Source organism: Argopecten irradians, chromosome 6, assembly GCF_041381155.1.
Source record: "Argopecten irradians isolate NY chromosome 6, Ai_NY, whole genome shotgun sequence".
Lineage (NCBI taxonomy): Eukaryota > Metazoa > Mollusca > Bivalvia > Pectinida > Pectinidae > Argopecten > Argopecten irradians.
The window spans coordinates 400937-422117 of NC_091139.1; the positions used below are offsets into that span (position 1 = coordinate 400937).

At 32.1% G+C, this 21181-nt stretch overlaps 1 protein-coding gene across 2 annotated transcripts; it reads left to right on the forward strand.

Annotated features, from left to right (window-relative positions):
* The first annotated feature begins 294 nt into the window (after positions 1–294).
* On the forward strand, positions 295–20406 carry LOC138324668 (cell death abnormality protein 1-like). 2 transcript variants are annotated; one of them, XM_069269705.1, is made up of 14 exons: positions 305–1130; positions 3388–3588; positions 5366–5608; positions 7275–7367; positions 7547–7648; positions 8799–8885; positions 10359–10451; positions 10681–10767; positions 12816–12911; positions 13454–13522; positions 16934–16968; positions 17286–17383; positions 17899–17960; positions 18488–20406. In XM_069269705.1, exons 1-14 carry the CDS (start codon positions 1052–1054, stop codon positions 18574–18576), a joined length of 1434 nt encoding a protein of 477 aa, XP_069125806.1. In that variant the 5' UTR covers positions 305–1051; the 3' UTR covers positions 18577–20406. The 2 variants fall into 2 exon arrangements, with proteins under 2 accessions (XP_069125808.1, XP_069125806.1); XM_069269707.1 differs by lacking the exon at positions 5366–5608 and having other exon boundaries at positions 295–1130.
* The last annotated feature ends 775 nt before the right edge of the window (positions 20407–21181 follow it).

The following is a 21181-nucleotide window of genomic DNA, read 5'->3' on the forward strand; positions in this document are numbered from 1 at the left end:
GGCTGATCAACACGAGGCATGTCTGTTGCTGATCGATCAAAACATTAATACGAGTGTTGGGATACCTGTTTTTTCAGTTTTTCAAAGGGTGTGAAGGACTTCATTTTCATTTTTTTTGCATTACATATGTAAAATGGACGTATCGATATTAATTGTCAAGGATGTTATGACGTCATTTAAGTGTATAGTCACCGTCGTTATGACGTCATTGTATATTGTACATTTACATCGTTTCTTTATCTAGGTTGACAAAAGGTTGAGAATACCCTTTTTTGAGGTCAGAGAAAATCCTGTGAAGTATAGGCTGAGAAAATGTGGAGTATATGGGTTGGGAAAATACTGACTACATAACTAGATAAAGTTCATTTTAATTCCAGGTTTAACCAGTTTGAATATACCTTATTGATATCTTTTATGAACAGATACGATTTGTAAATTGAGACGTTGCTTATCCTAATATCATCTAGACCACTATCGTATACTTAAACGAATTAAAACCAGCTAGATTGTCTGCATAAAAATGTGAAGCAACAATAGCATGAAGATGTCGTAGTTTCCGTCTTATTTATGTTCAGTATTCAGTACATTTTATATTTTATGAGTAGCATCATTTTAATGACAAAACGTCTGCTACCTCGCTCTTATTCTATTTTATGAACCATCGTATATATAGAGCTTAAACATCAATCAGTATATATACGGAGCCTTAATAACAAAACACACAAGCTTTAACGAGGTGTCATTTGTAACATTTAACTTATACTAGTGTGAAATATATTCCAAGTCAAACAACCACGTACGGAATGCACATGGCGCCACACGAAAACAATATACCTTTTCTAACATCTATTTTACTGATCATTCATCAGAACTGCAGACTAGTGTATTACAATGTGATTATGAAGCAGGTATACCCTTTGTGTAAACATGACAGGCCTATCCGTGAACATTTTTACGCGATTCATATCTGTGTAAACCGGTTTCTGGGCCCCATGAGCTTCCTGGTTTATATTATAACTGGTAATGCTGCTTGTCGGATATTGCGTTTATCATGTCCTATTTACTGGTCATCTGGTCACTACTGGTCATCTGGTCACTACTGTCCATCTTCACGGCCGTGAGGGCGTCACGTAAGTAGACAAAGATGATGTCTTTGGAGTATTATCATATAAGCAAAGATTTGTATCGATATCGTAAAAATGCAGATAACAAATAATGTCTTTAGCGTTGATGTTTATATGACAGGACATCTAGAAGTGATAAGGAACTCTGATATTTAAATTAATGTAGGTCAGAGAAAAGAGGTAGACTGAACCAGTGTTCCAGTCAATCACAATGTACACGTTATTGATAGAGCTATTACTCCGACTGAATATTGTTAATGTTATGCTCGACTGAATATTGTTAACGTTATGCTCTGATGATTTTAAAGGATGTGACACATTTAAATGTTAGTATGATATATAGAGCTGTATATATAAATAAAAAAACATTGCAAACTCTTTAAAGTTATATGTGCTGTGATATTTACGATGCAAGAAGAGCTTTTGATAGGTTATTCACCACCAACAATTACCAACATTGTAAGAATAACATACTTTCAATGAATAGGTTTTAATTTTACAAGTATAAATAAGAGCTCAAAATGATTTCTATTTACATCTACATTGATTACATACGGTCAGACCATGAAACCAAGATGTGGTCTACAATATCATTTCACATCTTTACAGTGTAATAAGTAATTGGAAAGTGAGTCAAGAAGGGATGTTTACATATGAACATACATAAGGTATAAAAACAAACGTTTACGGTGCATGAATTATGTTGTGTAACTAATGTTTATGTTTGTCTGTCTATTTGAATGATTTACACAGCTTATACAACCAGCCTGATGGCTTCCAATAGATTGCTAAATTAAATATAACATGTCAAATATTTTGCCTAGTTACATAATATATAAACTTAATGACAATTGCATTTGAATCAATTAGTGTTGTAGCATATCAAGTTTAAACGACGTACATGTAATGAATTTTAATGAATTGTATGATACATATTCATATACATATTGTTTATTTAAATCGAATGCGAAACTTGTACAGACTTATACAAATCACTTTCGATGGCGCTTATAAAAGTGGATCTTAGTGGAAGGAACCCGGACCAAAGTTTCAGGAGAAAAAATACGTGATCAGGCAGGAAGTGACCGTGATCTTTTAAAGTCCATGCCGGGAATCGAATACCGGCCGACTAGGTGAAAATAGGCTTGTTTAACCACCATACCACCCGATTACAAATATTTTATAAACTTAAGATATAAAGTAGGAACCTGCCAAGATTATTTTCACACTTCCTTATTGTTTCTATTACAAGGACATTGAAACTACTCATAAATAATCGTTCACAACACAAATATGCAAGTAATGCATATAATTAATTGCATGTACATATCGCTCTTCGCACGAATTGTTTTTTGGTTTTTTTCTATGTGACGTTTCCCATCATATGCTTTCATGTTATATATCCAATATAATATATAGTTTACCTCTTAAATGCACACATGCTGAATCATAGAAGTATAGAATGAAATGCTTTTGATTTGTGTGGATCCGCGGTTCACGTCAATACGCAGCGTCACTATTGATATTTTGACGTCACGATCACATAGGATTTTCAATGAAATTCGGTTTAAAAAAATCAGATTAAGTATGAAGTAAAAATAATTAAATAAACCGAATTATTTTTTTTTTTCTATTTTTAATATAAAAATGATCACATACCATGCAGCACACATGTTTGTTTTTATCCCTTGTGGATTGATTATTTTTCCTGAATTATAACTAAATTGAACAATAGTCTAATGTATCAGATTTTTTCCCTTTTCCAAGCAATCTCTTATGATGTATAGAAAAAATAAAAAAGGGGCAAGATTTTATCCAAGGGACAACTCAACTTAAGATATGTCGACGTAGGTGATAGAATCATGACCATTTGCATTAATCATGGCAATAGATAGATAAATGGGCTGTACGGCGTATGTATTGCAAATGTCTGTAGAAAGGTTACAGAACAAACTATAGCCCAATTATGTTAAAACAGTTCCTCACCATGCTGTAATTCTCTTGGGAGTCATTTACAGTTTAGCCAACAGTCAAGATTGTTTTCCCGGGGAACGTGTTGGTATCAACAATGTGAACCGTATTATCGAGGTCGTAATTAGTATTTTATTCACCAAGACATGGCATTGTGGATATTATATTAGTCATAAAGCTAACAGTGATAACGAAACACAAATGAGTAATATTCATTAATTATATAAAGATGTATTATATATAGAACAGATACCATATTATACAAAAACATTGAATTAAATTGCTGTTTCAGAAAACCTTGCTAATGGTAAACTCACGAGCCAGAGTTCTACCTATATAAACTATGGCAGCTCTAAGGCCGTAGATGGATGTACGTCACAGTTCTTAGGGTCAGACTGTTGTACACACACGGATTTCCTTAATACAGAGGCCTGGTGGCAGGTAGATCTACAACAACAGTCTGTAATAGAAACCGTGCATATCATATATAGAAGTAAGTACAACTGTATCTTATTTTAATTATGCGCTAAAATATTAGTACAGATACAGTTGATTTACAAATACGCTGATGTTTTGTGGAAACGGTATGCAATAAAAGTTTGACCAAATCAAGATATATAATGGAATGATAAATGTCTTATTTTGCTAAATATTTTTTTGAATATATTTACTAATATTGATAAATAACAATGGTCAAAAAGACCGTTTGAATTAACTGTTCACGATGTTTGATATTATAATACAACTTGTATTCGATTTCTTAAATGTAATTTTTTTTAAAAACGAATATGCAATTGCATGTTAAATTTGAAAATGGGTATCTATAAAAACATATTAGTCTTAGATTTTTGTGGGTTTTTAATGTTTTTATGTTGCAACTAAATTCTGGCGATCTTTGTGAATCAAAATGCTAATTCTAAATTGTCTTATTACTTTGGTGTGAGAATTAGTCATTTCCTCCGCAGACCACAACATAGCTACCTCCTTATCCGTTTTAAGATATTAATTCATACGTAAAAAACTATTTTTATTTAAAATAGTTACGTATGAATTAATATGCACAATAGTGTTAATAAAACATTTTGTATGTTGATCTTATCATGTCAAGAAATGTGTCAACTTATAAAACATTGTGCTTTTAAAACTATTAGGAGTTAGGAAATAGGTTTTTGAATATTTAAAATTTTTGTGGAAAAGTAGAGTTTAAGGTGGTAGTCTCACATCCCCCAAAATTTTCCCGTAGTTCAATATTTTTTATATTTGTTTTATGAAGTAAATATGTTGTTATGAATCTTCTGTCAAAGTTTCGAAGAAATTGAACCATCCATTTTTTCTAAATCAAAATTCAAATTTGTCTTTTTTTAATAGTTTCTAAACATGAAATAACAGCATTAGTCTGCACTAAATCCGCCCCGCAAATAAAAATCTTTAACAAAATGTTCTATGATATATGTATTGCTTAATTGATATGATATATCTCAATGCTTTTTCAAGAAAAAATGCTTTACTTCTCGTCATAATTAATTTTAAGTGATAATTATTGGTGGAAATTAAAAAAAGAGGCATGTAAATTACCTAAAACATTCTCACAAAAATAAGAATAGGTCAAAATTTTGAAGTTCAATTTTTTTAGAAAAGTAATAGACTAAAAAGTGACATAGTTGCTTTTATTCTGTCAATTTTCAAGAAAATTGAACCACAATGTTTCCAAATAGAGCATTTTTAGCACCATAAAACCTTCATTTTTCATTGAAAACGACGTTAATCACAATAGAGTTATCTCCCTTATTATATATATTTTTTATACATTCACTGTAGGTTTTCCTGTTACAATATAATCTAGATGTCAATACTTTTAGTTTTAAAATGAATAACAATGTTTAATCAATATATATATATCATAAAATAGCAATATAAGGTTAATGGGATAATTAGAATTGTTCTTTTTTAAACTAATAAAATAATTTATTCATAAATTCAAACTTCAGAAAAGGGGATATTAATCAAATCGCGGTCATTCAAATGCTTGAAGAGCTTGGGACACTGGCATAACTTAAGCGTCTGCATGAAAAAATCATGATCTATCTCCCTTATCATGAGACTACATTCTTGACCATCCATTTTACCCCCTTTTAATTGTGTCTCCGACTTGACATTAACTTCAATTAGTAGCTATTATTCTTTTAGGCTTTTAATACATGGGCACACTTGAATAATATTAATTCTGTATATGTGATATAACTGTAATTAATAATATTCTTACATTGCAGTCGACGGCTATCTAAAGCGTCTAGCCGGGTTTCAGATCTACCTGTCTAATACCGCCAACTGGAAGTCAGGAGTGCGTTGTTACCAGGACAGCACTGCTAGTCTAGCACTGGTATACGCAAATCAGAATGTACCTTGTCGAGGTGTCGCCCGGTATTTGACCATCTATTCTGACCGCCGGACATACACCTACACGTGGTACTCGACTTGGGCATTTTTGGAATTATGTGAGGTGTATGTTAATGGTACGTAGAATGAATTATATGTATGTTAACGTAAAACGCGTATACGCGAACACTATTCCCCCTGAATGAACCATTTACAACACAGATAAGTGGTAATGTTACACTTGTGTAATGAATAAAGCTTATGAATGACTTTGTTAAATTGGGTCATATGAGTAAGCAAATCATAGCACTATAAATAAGAAATGAAAGGGCGAACTAGGTAGCCAAAAAAGTCAAAGACTATTAGATTGCTAGTGATTTCCTTTGAAAAAAACCACAAGGGTATGTTAATGGTACGTAAAACAGCACAATAATCCGCTTTTTATCCCTTCATTATTTGTAAATCAATGCACTAGAGACTCTGCCCTCCTGAAATATGTGATTTAATACGGACAACGGAAGTCAAAGCATCGACTGGTTTGTATAATGAAGCATAAACAGTTCAATAGGGTACATGGCAACATTAAAGATGGTTTGCCCTATGCTGACGGTTCGTTGTAATCAGCAGACAAACGTATCATGTATGTGGAAAATCGGTCATTTTCATAGGTTGTATTATGTATCCTAGCCATAGATTTATTTTATATATTTATTTTTTCTTTGTAGCCAGATTGATGTTCAAAAGTACGAAAATATATGGTTGAAAGAAATAATACAGATGTTTGTGGTTGATATAAATTAAACTTGTGGTAACTACATGTATAAATATGTTCTATTGGGTTCATTGCTATTGAAATCCACACCTGTTTGAATAGTTAACTTGAGCTCCCCTTGAACATAATTTCATGGCAACCTTATTATTGCAAAAGAGTCTGCTATTTTGGCTTGGTTTTCTTTAAAACCAATTTTCCAAAATGGAAATATTAAAGAAAGCCTTGAGACAGTGGGGATTTGCAAAAAACAAAAAAAAAATAAATAAATAGATAATTAGTGGATTTCTTAATGTAAACAATATTAAAGAGGACAGACTTTCGCAACATTACTTTGATCGCGAAATGCGATTCAAATTCCACAGCGCAAAATCGTTAAAACCCTTTTTTAAGCTTACCAATATTTTCAAGAAAAAAAGTTAAAATGTAATTTATAATTGTATGATGTACATACATAAATCAAAATTCAAATATAACCTGAAAAAAGAATAAATGAAAAACATAAAATTTAACATAAAGGATAACATCGAATTTACCAGATATAGCATTTTCAGAGCAAAATTCGGGGATAAAAGTGTTATTAAATGAAGGTGATTTAAATTTGAGTAGGTATTTTTGCTGATCATTTTTTCTAAACAAAATGTATTTTGAAACTTTTTTTTCTCAATGGAGCCCGCGTTATCATAAAAATAGCAATGCATTGAACTTATACTTCCTCAATGCATCTCCAATCGACCTTCTGCGAAAAGGGTGACATAATTATGTATCTCATGCATTATTTGTGGTTAATGTATATTAACAATAAACACAAATAGATAAATAAAGGAACGTGTCCTCCAACGAATCCAGATGACACCTTCTACCTTAAAGATAATTAAAAATATACATAAAATGATATGCATTTAGGTAAAAACTATAATAAATTAAGGGGTTCAAAAGAAAGGAGGTCAGTTAAATTCCTTGGTGTGCACATTTTATTGTTCTTATCTATTCTGAACCTATCCTTATTCTAATGCTCATGTTATATATTAAAGGCTGTATCCTTGGGAAGTATGGAAATGGACATTGTAATGATGACTGCCTAAACTGTCTTGATGATTTGTGCCATCCCACATCCGGGGTGTGTGGTATGTATGTCTTTCGTAAATTTATAGATGTGAATTTATTTCAATTTTCAAACCATTAAACAGGCATAACACACGGTGCAATACACAATTTAGAAGTTCAATATCATTGTTGCTTATTGTTTTGGATAGAGAGAAAACACGTATCTGTTATACAGATTAGTTTCAATATTTCGTTTCAGATACTTGTGGCTCTGGATATTACAAAATTAGTAACAGTTGCGTTCGATGCCCTACAAACTGTGCGGGGAATACCTGTAATAGTACATCAGGAGCTTGTTCTGGTAAAACGACTTTTGAAGAAACAGCTTACAAAATTAAAATGGCATTAGCTCAAGACGATGTCACGCGACAAACATGCTAGAGAACAATCGGTTATACGACAACTAAAATTAAACTAAATATAATATATCAAATTATTTTCTAATTGGTGTTCTGTGTTACTGTTGCCTGTAATAATGCAAGTGTAAATAATATTTCAAATTGCAAAAAATAGAAACTGATTAATATGGAGAACGAAGAGTAAATAAATACGTATAAAAATGATGCAATATTTTGCTAAACAAATATTGTTTTATAGAACCCTCCATCATTAAGCACTATTCAAACAAATTATAACTGTGTTGTCGATTTATCTAATATCGTCAGGTTTTGCTTTATACATTTGACACTAACTTTATTTAATTAGGGTTCACGTGTACAAATACATAAATGACTGGAAAATGATAAAAATGGATGTAATACTGCGCGTAGAAATCTATGGATATTTGTAAGGTTTGTAAGGATTTCCTTTTGTTTCGTCTATTTTTTTCGCTTGGTTTTGCTTTTGTTTCGCACTTTTACATGTACCCGTATGATAGATAGAATACTAATATATGAATTGCGATACCCTATAATTAATAACTCTGACCTATAATTATTGATTAATTTGAAATTTGCATACTGACAAATATGATAAAACACCATTTGAAACCCAATTATTACCAGGTTTAAAGCCTTTTACGACTTGTAAAAGAAAGATCCTCTACCATGTAATCGAATTGATTAGGGCTTTATACGTCAACATCGATCTGCATATAAATATTATGTTATATCATGAACAGAGAGGAGAAATTTTAATCGCAATATTTTATCATTGTCATGGTAAGAAAGTTTTACATTCAAGATAGAAAAAAAAAACATTTAAAATAGGAAAACAAATCTGATCATACCACGCGTCTATCGTTAAACTAAGTAAATCAATACTTTATGTCAGAGCTTCGGTCATTCATGTACTATTTCTAGATTTTCTATTGTATTTCACTTCTGATATGAAATAAAAAGTTAACACTATATTAAGTTTTGTTTAAAAACGATGATAACCCAGAAAACAGCAATATTATAAAACACACAAATCCTCACAATTTGATTACCATAATTGTGTGTGTATTTCAGATGGCTGTTTACCCGGATATTCAGGCGTATTCTGCAGATGTCCAACAAATTGTGGTGACCACCAATGTTCCACAGGACAATGTTCAAGTATATTGATACATTTATTGAAAATGCATACATGTCCATTTTATTACATGCACATATATCGAAATTGGTTTGATAAGTATGAACTTGAGCTTTCCATTGTCTGGTGAACAGTAAATTCAAGATTATGTTGACAAATTTACGTGGTCAACAAAAATACGACCATGAATGAGTATGTTTATGTAGCTAGGTATGAACAAATACAGTAATTATATATGCAACGAGACATGACATGTGATATAATGTAACTGATGAGTATTACATTCATATTACATTGCCACAAACCCTATATAAATCCTCATAATGATTTCACATAAAAAACAGGATACTATGTTGTTATCTACCTTAAAGAAACTGACAAATGTATTAGTTGTGAGGCAAAACTATGTCATAACTAAAGATAAACGGTATTTCATGCATAAGATAATCCTTGATATTTTGGAGTATTTGGTACTCTAAATGTCCGAATATTTGGCGATATATATGTGTCATCCCATAGTATTTTTTTTAATTGAGCATTAACTATTATCTTTATATTATGTTATTTTTTTAATTATATATTGCAATCATTTTTATCCCATCATTAATGGAAGATAAAATGTTGCAAACTGTACGAAATCTTCGATATTCCAGGTATTATTATCACGTTCATGACATGCACCCCTGGACTTGGTATAGCAAACCTGAAGGCTTTGTGTCCGACAACAACTATCATAAAACGTTACGTTGCATGGCTTTGGATTTGAACTTCGCTCTCTGTGATTTTCAAATGAAATATCTGCAGACTTGTGATTAGTCACTTTTTGCTCTCTTGATCTACCTTCAGATTTACTATGACATAGCCCAGTGGAGGGTATAACGACAGTGATAGTAGCCTCTGGAATATCAAAGATAAATGTATGACTACGTAGTTAATTAGTAAAAGGCATCAATGGTAATGTTTACGTAAACGCTGTTTAACCGAATAATTTTCTAATTTTATGCTCCTGTTTTCCTGGTGACGTCACATAATGTAAACCAGTTGAATAATGACAAGCAATTTGAGAGGTTAAACAGACTATTGGCAATCTGTTTATTGTTCTTAATATGGACATTTTTAAAAATTTATTTGACAATCTTTTAAAACATTGACAAATCAATTGTCACTATGACATTATTATGTATACGGGCAATGCCAATGAAAATGGAAGTCAAATTACGATGGTGGTAGGTTTAAAGTATGTTACTTGAATGGTGCTATCATTATTTAAATATTGTTTTTACAAAGATGAATGGAAACATTGCTAGAGTTTAGAACTATGAAAGTATTGATTATGCAAAGCATTCATGCTTGCTTGCAAACCCATGCTTCACGGATAAAAAGACGTTGCTCTCTACACATACTATACATTTCATGTTGGGGTTCACTTAGATCATTTAATAAACATTTTAACACAACCTGGTCACTTACAAGTTGTTGCTTGATTTGTGTTTTAGATTGTAATAATGGATATTACGGACCAACCTGTACACCTTGTCCTTCTGGTTGTAACGGTGACACATGTGACAAATCGTCGGGTATTTGTACAAGTAAGTACTTGTTTCGATTTTGTTTGATTTCCGGAAATATGAGATGGCTTTTAATTTCAAAATCTATAAAGAGGAGATATTAATATTAGATATTGCCCCAAAATGTTATTTTGTCTAAAAGAAAATGTCGGTTTTTAGCCTATTCAATTTACAAACAACAGTAAAAAAACATATTACAATTTCATGATAAACAGAGAATACATCACCAGATATATCTTTTTTATTTCAGATGGTTGTTCATCCGGATTTTCCGGTACATTCTGCAATTGCCCACTGAATTGTGGTGACCACGTATGTCCTTCCGGTAACTGCACAAGCAAGTATATCCATCTTTGGAAATTGATATTTATGCAATATTTGTATTGATTGTATAATTTGTATCGCAATGCTGCAATTGAATGTGTTATAAATAAGCATGGGATAAAGGATGTACACTTCTGAGAAGTTTCCTGTATTAATTTTTTTTTCTCATATAGATCTTTGAGTTCAGACGATAAAAGAAATTGGAAGAAAAATCATATTTCCGTTTGCTCGTTTTTGAGCTATTGCCACTCAAAGTGACCTATCTATTTGACAAAATATTGGATATTACGTATACTTTGTCGTTTTTACTATATGCATCATATATTAAAATGATTTTTTCCTAATGAGTTGTTCGATATATAGATGAATGTAAGCAGGATTTATATCACAATTGTCTGCTTTAACAAGATAGTAGTTTTGTTTGGTAAGACTCTCGTTTTCCCACAAAATAGCAAGATATGCTACACCTACTATATAATATTTAGCCATTGTTGTCATATTGCATTATTTATAGAAACAGTCGTGGTATTAAACATTCGAAAATCTGCTCGTGTCAATGGCGAAAAGGTTGCCCTTTCTACATCAGGCAGACAAAATTAGGGGTCTGTTTGCTTACTTTTTTGCCTCATTTAATTTTTTGACGTTTTTCAATATTTTAGAGTAAAGAATTACTCAAATTACCCTTAGATGTAGAAATTAAGTGACAAAAGTGTTTCATCTCCACATAAATGCTAAATATTACTATTATATTGCTCATAATCAAGTTTTACAGCAACAATTACGTCTATACAGCTAAAATTGTAGTTGTTAGGTGATGATTTAAGTAAAAACAATTGAAGAAAACAATGGTAAAAACTAGCTCTACTCAAAGCGAAAAAATACTCATTTACAAAACTGCTTCATCAAATAGAAGTCTATTTTGTCACAAAATTTACAAATGGCAACTTGCTACAGTATTGATGAATTATATTTGAAAATATTAAAACTCCGTTGACCTACGAGACTGAAATGATACTGAAACCTCAAAGATGTTGATCCTTAACAGAAAACGATAGCGATTGCCTAAAACGGGGTTTTGGCGACTACATTCTGACCTCAACGTTAAAAACACCAGAATTGTATTTAGGTATATTCAATCAACGGACGGCAGTATGAAATTATAACTTCCTGACAATCAGACAGTTAATGGCCATATTGATTATTTATTTCAGATTGTTGGCATTTTTGAAAATAATGATGTAAATAGTGAATAATTGTCTCTGACCTAAAGTGCTTGATATATATCACGTTAACAAAAGACAAGCAGTACAAATGTATCTCCGTAAGAATATATTGACAGTGACCAAAAGCTTGACCAAACTCAATACGATCACAGATTTTTTTTTTTAAAGTCGACTTTCACACAAATTCTTCAACTTCACAACACATTTTGGTTTTCACCGCAAACATTCTAAAGCCAGATTAAATAATTTTCCCCATGTTTTCTCAATGTGTTCCACTGATGTAGATTAAAACACTACGTTTCAGAAAAAAAATCAAATTAATTTTGGCGAACAACACGTGTAATCAGATAACCGGCCTATGTGAAGGTAATGATATTTTTTCCAAGTGCTAATAACAATGTGGGATCATTACATAAGTTCCCCCTTATGCGCCTATAGTATTCTGTTATCTATATTTTGGAAAGTTGAAAACTGGATAAAAGATCGATCGATGGATTTTGTTATGACTTCAAATAATGATAGAGTTTGCCGGCATACAGTTGTTGATTGCATGTAGGGTCCGAAGGACATTTACAGAGACCATTGTTACTAATTTTGATATTTTGGCAAATTATGTTTTCCAGAAAATACATGTAAACTCTGGTCGAGGAATGCATTTATACATTTTGTTGAAACCCTGTATTATTGCAGTTTATGAAGTCACACAGCCTGGGTTGAATTTGATTATATACAATGACAACCCTTACTAAAACAAGTTAAGATCACTGTAGTAGATGTCGGAATGAGCGACAGGCGCCAACATGTATTGCTTCGCTAACATTTAGTATGCTTCTTTTAGAATGTGATATCGGTTACCATGGTAACCACTGTGACCAGCCTTGTCCCGACAACTGTAAAAACAAGATATGTAATATGGACAGCGGCAGTTGTGAAGGTAATTGGGTTTTTATTTCAGATATATTTTTGCTCATCGAAAGGAAATAAAAGAGTCGGTTTCATTCAATATTTGACCACTTATTGGTAAGCATAAAATGTTGCAGTACAGTATGCAAATTGAAACATTTTGTTACGTGAATACAATTTTATTTATCAAGATCAAATATTCAAAATTATATATTATTGAAAACTATTTAATGGACCAAAATACTGTTTATTTATGAAAATAATAATGGGAAAGAGATTGGGTGTGGCTAAGTGGTGTTAGCCGCATGTGTTATTTGGCTAGGCGATTGGGCGCTGTAGATAGTGAGATCCAGACCCGGATAGGGCACTGTTCATACTCTTGTCACCTTTGTCTCTTGGTTATCTGTGATATCATATACACGCATCTGGTATATATGGTCAGTTAAATTGACAGTGATATATATCTACATGTTTGAAAAAAATGACTGATAATTGTTCTGACCAAAGCCGATTGACTACATGAAATGATATATTTTCTCTTTATTTATAAAATTACAATATTTGACATTGCAGCGTGTGAACCTGGTTACCATGGTGATTCCTGCAATGAGGCAGTCCAATGCGCGAGTGATACAAGTTCAGGTTAGTAAACTAATGAAGATAGTTATTATATGAACGATTTACTTTGATACTACACTAGAACGACGAAATTATGTGTTCTTCTTTTCTTTATTCTATTCGGCAGGCTAGGCGGAAAATACAATGAGTTTCGTTTTCATGAATATGGAGTTCCATGATCGGATAAAATTGGACACGTTAAAGGGACAATTCAATGAGGCTAATTATGTTACATGACTACGAAGCAAAATATGACATAAATGTATTGTTCTACATTCCTTATGCAATATATATATCGAGAAATATTGACAAATTCCACGACATAGTTACGTATTTTGATTGGTACCGTTGAAATTCCAAATCGTTGATCAATACAATTAAGCATTAACACCCGTAGAATTTTGATTTTGATTTGTTGGCAAATTACATTTCAAGAAAATACATGTAACTCTGGTCCAGGAATGCATTTATACATTTTGATGAAACCCTGTATTATTGCAGTTGATGAAGTCTTGGGTTGAATTTGGTTATAAGTTAAGTAACTGTACATAGATGTCGGAATGAGCGACAGGCGCCATCATGTATTGCTTCGCTAACATTCAGTATGCTTCTTTTAGAATGTGATATCGGTTACCATGGTGACCACTGTGACCAGCCTTGTCCCGACAACTGTAAAAACAAGATATGTAATATGGACAGCGGCCGTTGTGAAGGTAATTGGGTTTTTTTTCAGATATATTTTTGCTCATCGAAAAGAAAAAAAAAAGTCAGTTTCATTCAATATTTGACCACTTATTGGTAAGCATAAAATTTGCAATACAGTATACAAATTGAAGCATTTTGTTATGTGAATACCATTTTGTTTATCAAGATCAAATATTCAAAATTATATTTCATTGAAAACTATTTTATGGACCAAAATACTGTTTATTTATGAAAAAAAAATATGGGAAAGTGATTGGGTGTGGCAGTGGTGTTAGCGCATGTGTATTTGACTAGGCGATTGGGCGCTGTAGATAGTGAGATCTAGACCCGGATAGGGCACTATTCATACTCTTGTCACCTTTGTCTCTTGGTTATCTGTGATATCATATACACGCATCTGGTATATATGGTCAGTTAAATTGACAGTGATATATATCTACATGTTTGAAAAAAATGACTGATAATTGTTCTGACCAAAGCCGATTGACTACATGAAATGATATATTTTCTCTTTATTTATAAAATTACAATATTTGACATTGCAGCGTGTGAACCTGGTTACCATGGTGATTCCTGCAATGAGGCAGTCCAATGTGCGAGTGATACAAGTTCAGGTTAGTAAACTAATGAAGATATTTATTATATGAACGATTTACTTTGATACTACACTAGAACGACGAAATTATGTGTTCTTCTTTTCTTTATTCTATTCGGCAGGCTAGGCGGAAAATACAATGAGTTTCGTTTTCATGAATATGGAGTTCCATGATCGGATAAAATTGGACACGTTAAAGGGACAATTCAATGAGGCTAATTATGTTACATGACTACGAAGCAAAAATATGACATAAATGTATTGTTCTACATTCCTTATGCAATATATATCGAGAAATATTGACAAATTCCACGACATAGTTACGTATTTTGATTGGTACCGTTGAAATTCCAAATCGTTGATCAATACAATTAAGCATTAACCGAGTACAACATGCATGCTGTACCAACACCCGAGCCAAAGTCACGCACGTTAAACAAATGCAATACATAACCACTGCGGAGTTGATGAAATTATTTTTAGACAAGGACATGCATTTAATAAGGTAAACACACTACTGTAAGAGCGATTCGAGTAGTTCAAGACAAAACTTTCTTTACTGCACTGGCAAGGACCAGGGTTCGACAAACAAGACATCCGACCACTATGTGTAATGGCGGACAGTAAGCGAGTTTGAACATTTCGCATACATTTCACTACAGTTGGCTTTTCTGGCATATCACAACAAAACAACTAATCTAATTTCTATTATAACTGGTTTGTTTCCGATACAAATTTTAATGTACTCTTGGACTGAATTGTCCCTTTAAAGAGTATACTATATCAATTTGAAATTCTAACGATTTCAATAATTTAATAAAAAAAAAATGTGTCGTATATTGTCGCAGTTTATTATTGCTTAACTTTATTGAATATATTTTTCTCGTAACTTTGAGGTTCGAATGAAGTTGAATAAAGTATATTGACTTATTCCGTCAAAACAAATATTGCGTTGTGTATAGAAACAGAACGTCAACAATATCCCTGATATTAGATATTAATAATACCATACCAATTTGATCATATGAGAATGTCGAAAGTTACAACCACCATTTGCATGGCAAAATAGTAAATATATCGACGTGGATGTTTGGTGACAGAAATATGTTACGAACCCTGTGGGCTTGTTATAATGAAATGTACATTTTTGTTATAATGTGCAAAATTTACAAACTATACAATATTTTTAAAAAGTAAAAAAATGTACGTTAATGTTAGTCTTGGTGAATGTCCATTTTTATCAACTTAGTTTATTCAAGTACATCTATTATGTGAGGCATCACCAATTATCACAAATTTTATCAGGTGTTAAAACCTTAACATTCTGTCTGTTTGGTTTTTTTGTTTTTTGTTTTTTGTGTTTTAGGCGTATTACGTTCGCGCGCTAGTTCAAGTGCTAGCATACTCACTGCATGAGGTGTGCACTCAAAGACGAAAAATCTTTGAAAGCGTAGAAACATATGACGTTAAACGGTAAATTATACAATATATTTGTTTCATATGAAGCGAATATAATTAGTGACCATGAACTCCTAATGGTTTGAACGAACTTTCAAATAAAATATAGTTTTCCATTAACTTCAAAATTACCTCTATCCCAGAAACGTTTTAACCAAGTGTTTATTCTACAATAAACTACAATGTCTATTAAATATTTAAAGATGTAGTGTTGATATATTTCATTCCTTTGAAAGCTATGCATAAATATATACAGAAAACTCCACTTTAAAACTGAGCTGATACAGGTTATCCACTTAGTTATAACAATTATGTTGTCTTCTCCTACGAACTAGTCGAACGCTATACGAAGTTTTACTCCTTAAACTTAAACATTCATTTTCATTATCTCTAAAATTAACAGTCTGGTTTTCAACATGACTTTGGGGAACTGCCCAATATTTAAATTCCAAGTAACCATTGCTAGGTATATTTCGTTTCCGACGATGAATCGATGTTCACGCTAAAATAATGTTACGTTATAAATTGAAGAATTAATAGAAAATTTGTTAACCGTTGCTTGATAAATAGGAGGTGGAATGTAGAACAGAGAACAAAACAATATGAGAAGAAATATGAAAAGTGGTATGAGAATTTTACAGCCAAAGGTTGTTAAAGCATTTATTTTATTTACTCAGAACAATCTACAGAAAAGCAGAATGAAGCGGTTTTGGTAAGTTTGACAAACTTATTATCTTTAAATGCATATCGAAAAAGCAGTCACCAAAAATGCATAAAACATGCTTTGTGTGAGTATCACTCGTAAGATATTTTGATATCTGTTTGACATTCATTTAAAATATAAACTGTATTTGAATATCAATATTTGTGAAGAAATAAGTATTTATAAATATACTGTGAGAAATATGTATGGAATGCTTAGATGGGATATTATTTCAAAACAATTCCTTTATGATAGAATTCTAAATGTGTAATGTAACAAAGTTAACTATAGCCACCGAACTATTAGTTATCAATTCCATTTAACAGGATGCTAAGACTGCCACAGTAATCGCAATTTTCGGAACACTTCTGGGAATTTCAATTTGCTGTAATATTGGATTCGTTGTCTTTTATCTAAGACATTTGTAAGTTGATATCTGATTATTTTGCATTTTTCAATATAGTTAATTTATATCAATTGTGAATGTCGGTTAAATTATCAAAATTAATGCAACTAATTCAATGTTATATTTCGACAATTGTGACATTTTTTCAAGGATATCCTTCAGTTATAATCATTATTACTGATACTAATGCTTATTATCTAATTTGAACATATCAGTGATATACTTCTTAGGCATTGTACTGACAACTTTTACGTATTTTTAAGTAAAGAAAAATTCGGTTTGGCGTATTGATATTTTTTTGTAGTTTAGTTTAGCCAATGACTGTGCCGCTTTTGAAACTTCCCGTGAAAACGTTTTTTTCGCGTGTGACATCAGAGTGTGCGAGCTACATTTATTTCAGACCATGCAAAAATAACCTCAATGCAACCAATGCAAATGAATGTCACACATAAAATTAAATTACATACGAAGAATAATTGCAATTACTATCACATTTATATTTGTGAGTGATGACATCATTAAAACTATTCCAGTTTCAGAAAGAAGTCCAAAACTCCCCCCAAAATGTCAGACACATATGAAATACCTTCAGCCCGTAAGTAATATTCACATTGGTTCAAATGAATGTGGTTATATCAAATAGGTTTACTTGTTAAACCTGAATAAAAAATATCAACGATAAGAAACAAGTGAAACGCTTTGTCGTCATATGTTACCAATGTCACTGCAATTCACTATACTTTTCTTATTATACCAGATAGAAAATTCCAAAATTGCTGAGATAATCTAAAAACATTTCTTATTTCTCCTGAACTCCAAGTGCTAGCTAACATCTTTGCAGTAGGTAATGCGTGGACGAAGTACTGTTAACCAACTTTTCGTGGCTACTAAATTTCGCGATTTCCGCTTCAAAGCAATTTCCCGGCGATTCAGTTTTGCAGATTTTAAATTGAATGCAAATACTTTTAAACTTAATTGTGCAAGAATTGTAGAAGATATTGATTTCATGGAGATAAACTTTCGCGAATTTGCATTAATAGCGAAATTCGCGAAAATAAATCGCACCTGAAAAAAGTTTGATTACAGTAACTACCTTGCTTTTATTGTTGTAATGTTTTATAGGTTACAATGATGACAGTCGCAACTATCAGGAACTGGAGGAGACAAAAGTTGATAGCGCCACAAACATCTACGACACTATACAAGGATAGTGGGAGAGTTTTATCAACCAATATAATAGCAAACAAATGATTAAAAACTACAAAAAACACCTTATAATCGAAATTATAACACTGTTGATTCTTAGCAATATGCCATATATGTCACTTGTATGTTTGGTGTATTTATATGATTATGAGGATAGTCCAGGTCATTATGTGTTAAGTAACATCTACATTTTTATCACATGGTATTATAAATCTGTAATTTCATATGAAATTTTATGAAACATGTGTCGAAGTTTTGATTTTTGCTAGCCAAGGCAAAAATAGACCACAAATATATTCCATGAAAACATCTTCAATTAGTGTTCATTTCATATGAGGCATCTACAACAACATACATTCCGAAAAATTCACGTAAAAATGTACTGCAAAAATCGAGGGGATGTCGCCATGTTGTTTCGCCGTCCCCGAAATCCTGACGTCACGTCATCATTCCTAACGTCACTTTATTGTTTCTGTTATGACGCTTCAATGAGTTTCCTGCTCGGTACGACCAATGAAAATTGATCCAGGTCATATTGCACAAGTGACATATGCAAGCATACATAATTCATAAAACAAATGACACACGAAATCACTGGGTATTAGGCGGATTATGTGATAGAAGCTCATATGAAATGAACACTTATTGAAGATCCTATACATATGCAATATGCGATATGCCAAGTGATCATGTGTTTGTATAGCAGCATATACATTTAATTGTAAATTATTATAGTGTTATAACATTGCTCTGTATTTTACAACTATGCTGTATACACCGTTGGTGAAATTAGATGCAGCTTACTCGCAAAACCAGGTACTCAATTTGGTTAGAGAAAAAAGAAAAACACTGTTTGCAAACATTTTTCTTTCAAATCCCGACGAAATTGCAAATTAGGGGCATCGATGCTTATAAATAATGTTGGCATGGAAACACCTTAGGACAATAGATAATATACTCATTTACCGATTGGTTTCCCGTGTAGATAAGTTAATTGATTTAATCAAACCATCACAATTAACAGAATAGTTCAATTATTGCATTTTTTGTTTAATTTCAGCAACAAACCGACTCATTTCGTTATTGCACAACAGATATTGTCAGATTGTCATATCTTGACAGCTTTCGTTAACTATTGAAAATAAATTGATTATCAACATGTTTTAAACAAATTAATAATGTCTTAACTCATCTAATAAATTGGTACAATGAAGTATTTGAAACAGCTGCATGCTAAGAAATATCACAGAAACACACTACAAAAATGTCAGAGCTGAAATAAGCAGGAATTCCCATAGATATTGGTAGGGATATAAACATTGTTAGGGACAAACAACTCAAACAATAAAATACTGAACGGAATGTCGAAAGAAAGGATGAGGTCAGGAACAGCTAGATCAATAGCTTATAAGCTGATCACATGTTAATAGGATTTGTCAAACATTAGCTCCTACCTGGAAAACGGTTCCCCTTCCTCTACAATTATTCTTCCCAAAGCGGTGTGACATAACTTGGTCAGTCACAATGATCATATTATGACATAGAAAACAAATAATCTCAACGCAACAAAAACGAGGCATCAGCCGATAAACGTAATGATGATTCTGTCAAACCTCACGTTATCTGTGCCACACCAAGCACTAGTCATGATCCCTAACGCCAATTTGTACAAAAAGAGTCGGAGAATACGCAGTATCAGTCATTGATACGTCTTTCAGTCTAATTCTTCTGTTTCAAATATTCAAAGGATGTACGTTCAATTTCGTAAAAATAAATTACACAAATGCAATCTAGGTCAAACTTTCTAGATATGACAAACCTGTTTACCTGATTCAGCTTATAATTTATTATTTTGATACAAAAATCAATATGCACAAATTTTCCAACTATGATAAATATAATGACATCTACTTATTAAACTTGTTTCATATTTCAGCGCAGTCAAATTTTAGCAAAATGCCAGGGGGTGCGGTGGCCGATTGGTTCGGATGTACCGACAAACCACCACAAACTCTCAACCACTGGGTCGCAAGTTTGAATCCCATGTTAGTCATTTGCCAGGAACTGACTTCTGGTCGATGTTTTTTTTTCTCCGGGTGCTCCGGCATTCCTCCTCCAACAAACCCGGCACGTCATTAAATTATCCTGGTTGTTGATAGGACATTAAACTAATAAAACATACAAAATCAAATTTTAGCACAAATGGGAAAATGAAAATATGAAAATGTTATAATGTATATATTAGCGAAATTCGGTGGTGCAATAACAGAAATGCCCCTTCACAGAATTTAGTGCTGCACATGAATTAGTACTTCAAAGACTGTGCGAAAAGCGCTTAAATAAACGTTAAGATATAAATAGCTCATTTACAGTAAATATTAAGCATGTATACTACATGACAAAATTGTATTGATTATATAGAATGATTCTAAATAAGAACGAAATGCCAAGTGATATTAATTTTATTAAAGTAAAATGCTATTGAGAATTTGATGACTTGAAAAGGCTTATTGGCAAAGATTAAAATAATTGGCCATACTATTTTAATGTGTTTCTCTCAAATAATAAAAATGGTTGAATTTTGAAATAACAATTTTAAGATTACCCTTC

Coding starts and splice junctions, on each gene's coding strand:
- LOC138324668 (XM_069269705.1), top strand. CDS start 1,052: ATGTCCTATTTACTGGTCATCTGGTCACTACTGGTCATCTGGTCACTA. Junction 1,131..3,387: donor CACGGCCGTGAGGGCGTCAC/GTAAGTAGACAA, acceptor TTGCTGTTTCAG/AAAACCTTGCTAATGGTAAA. Junction 12,912..13,453: donor GGACAGCGGCAGTTGTGAAG/GTAATTGGGTTT, acceptor TTGACATTGCAG/CGTGTGAACCTGGTTACCAT.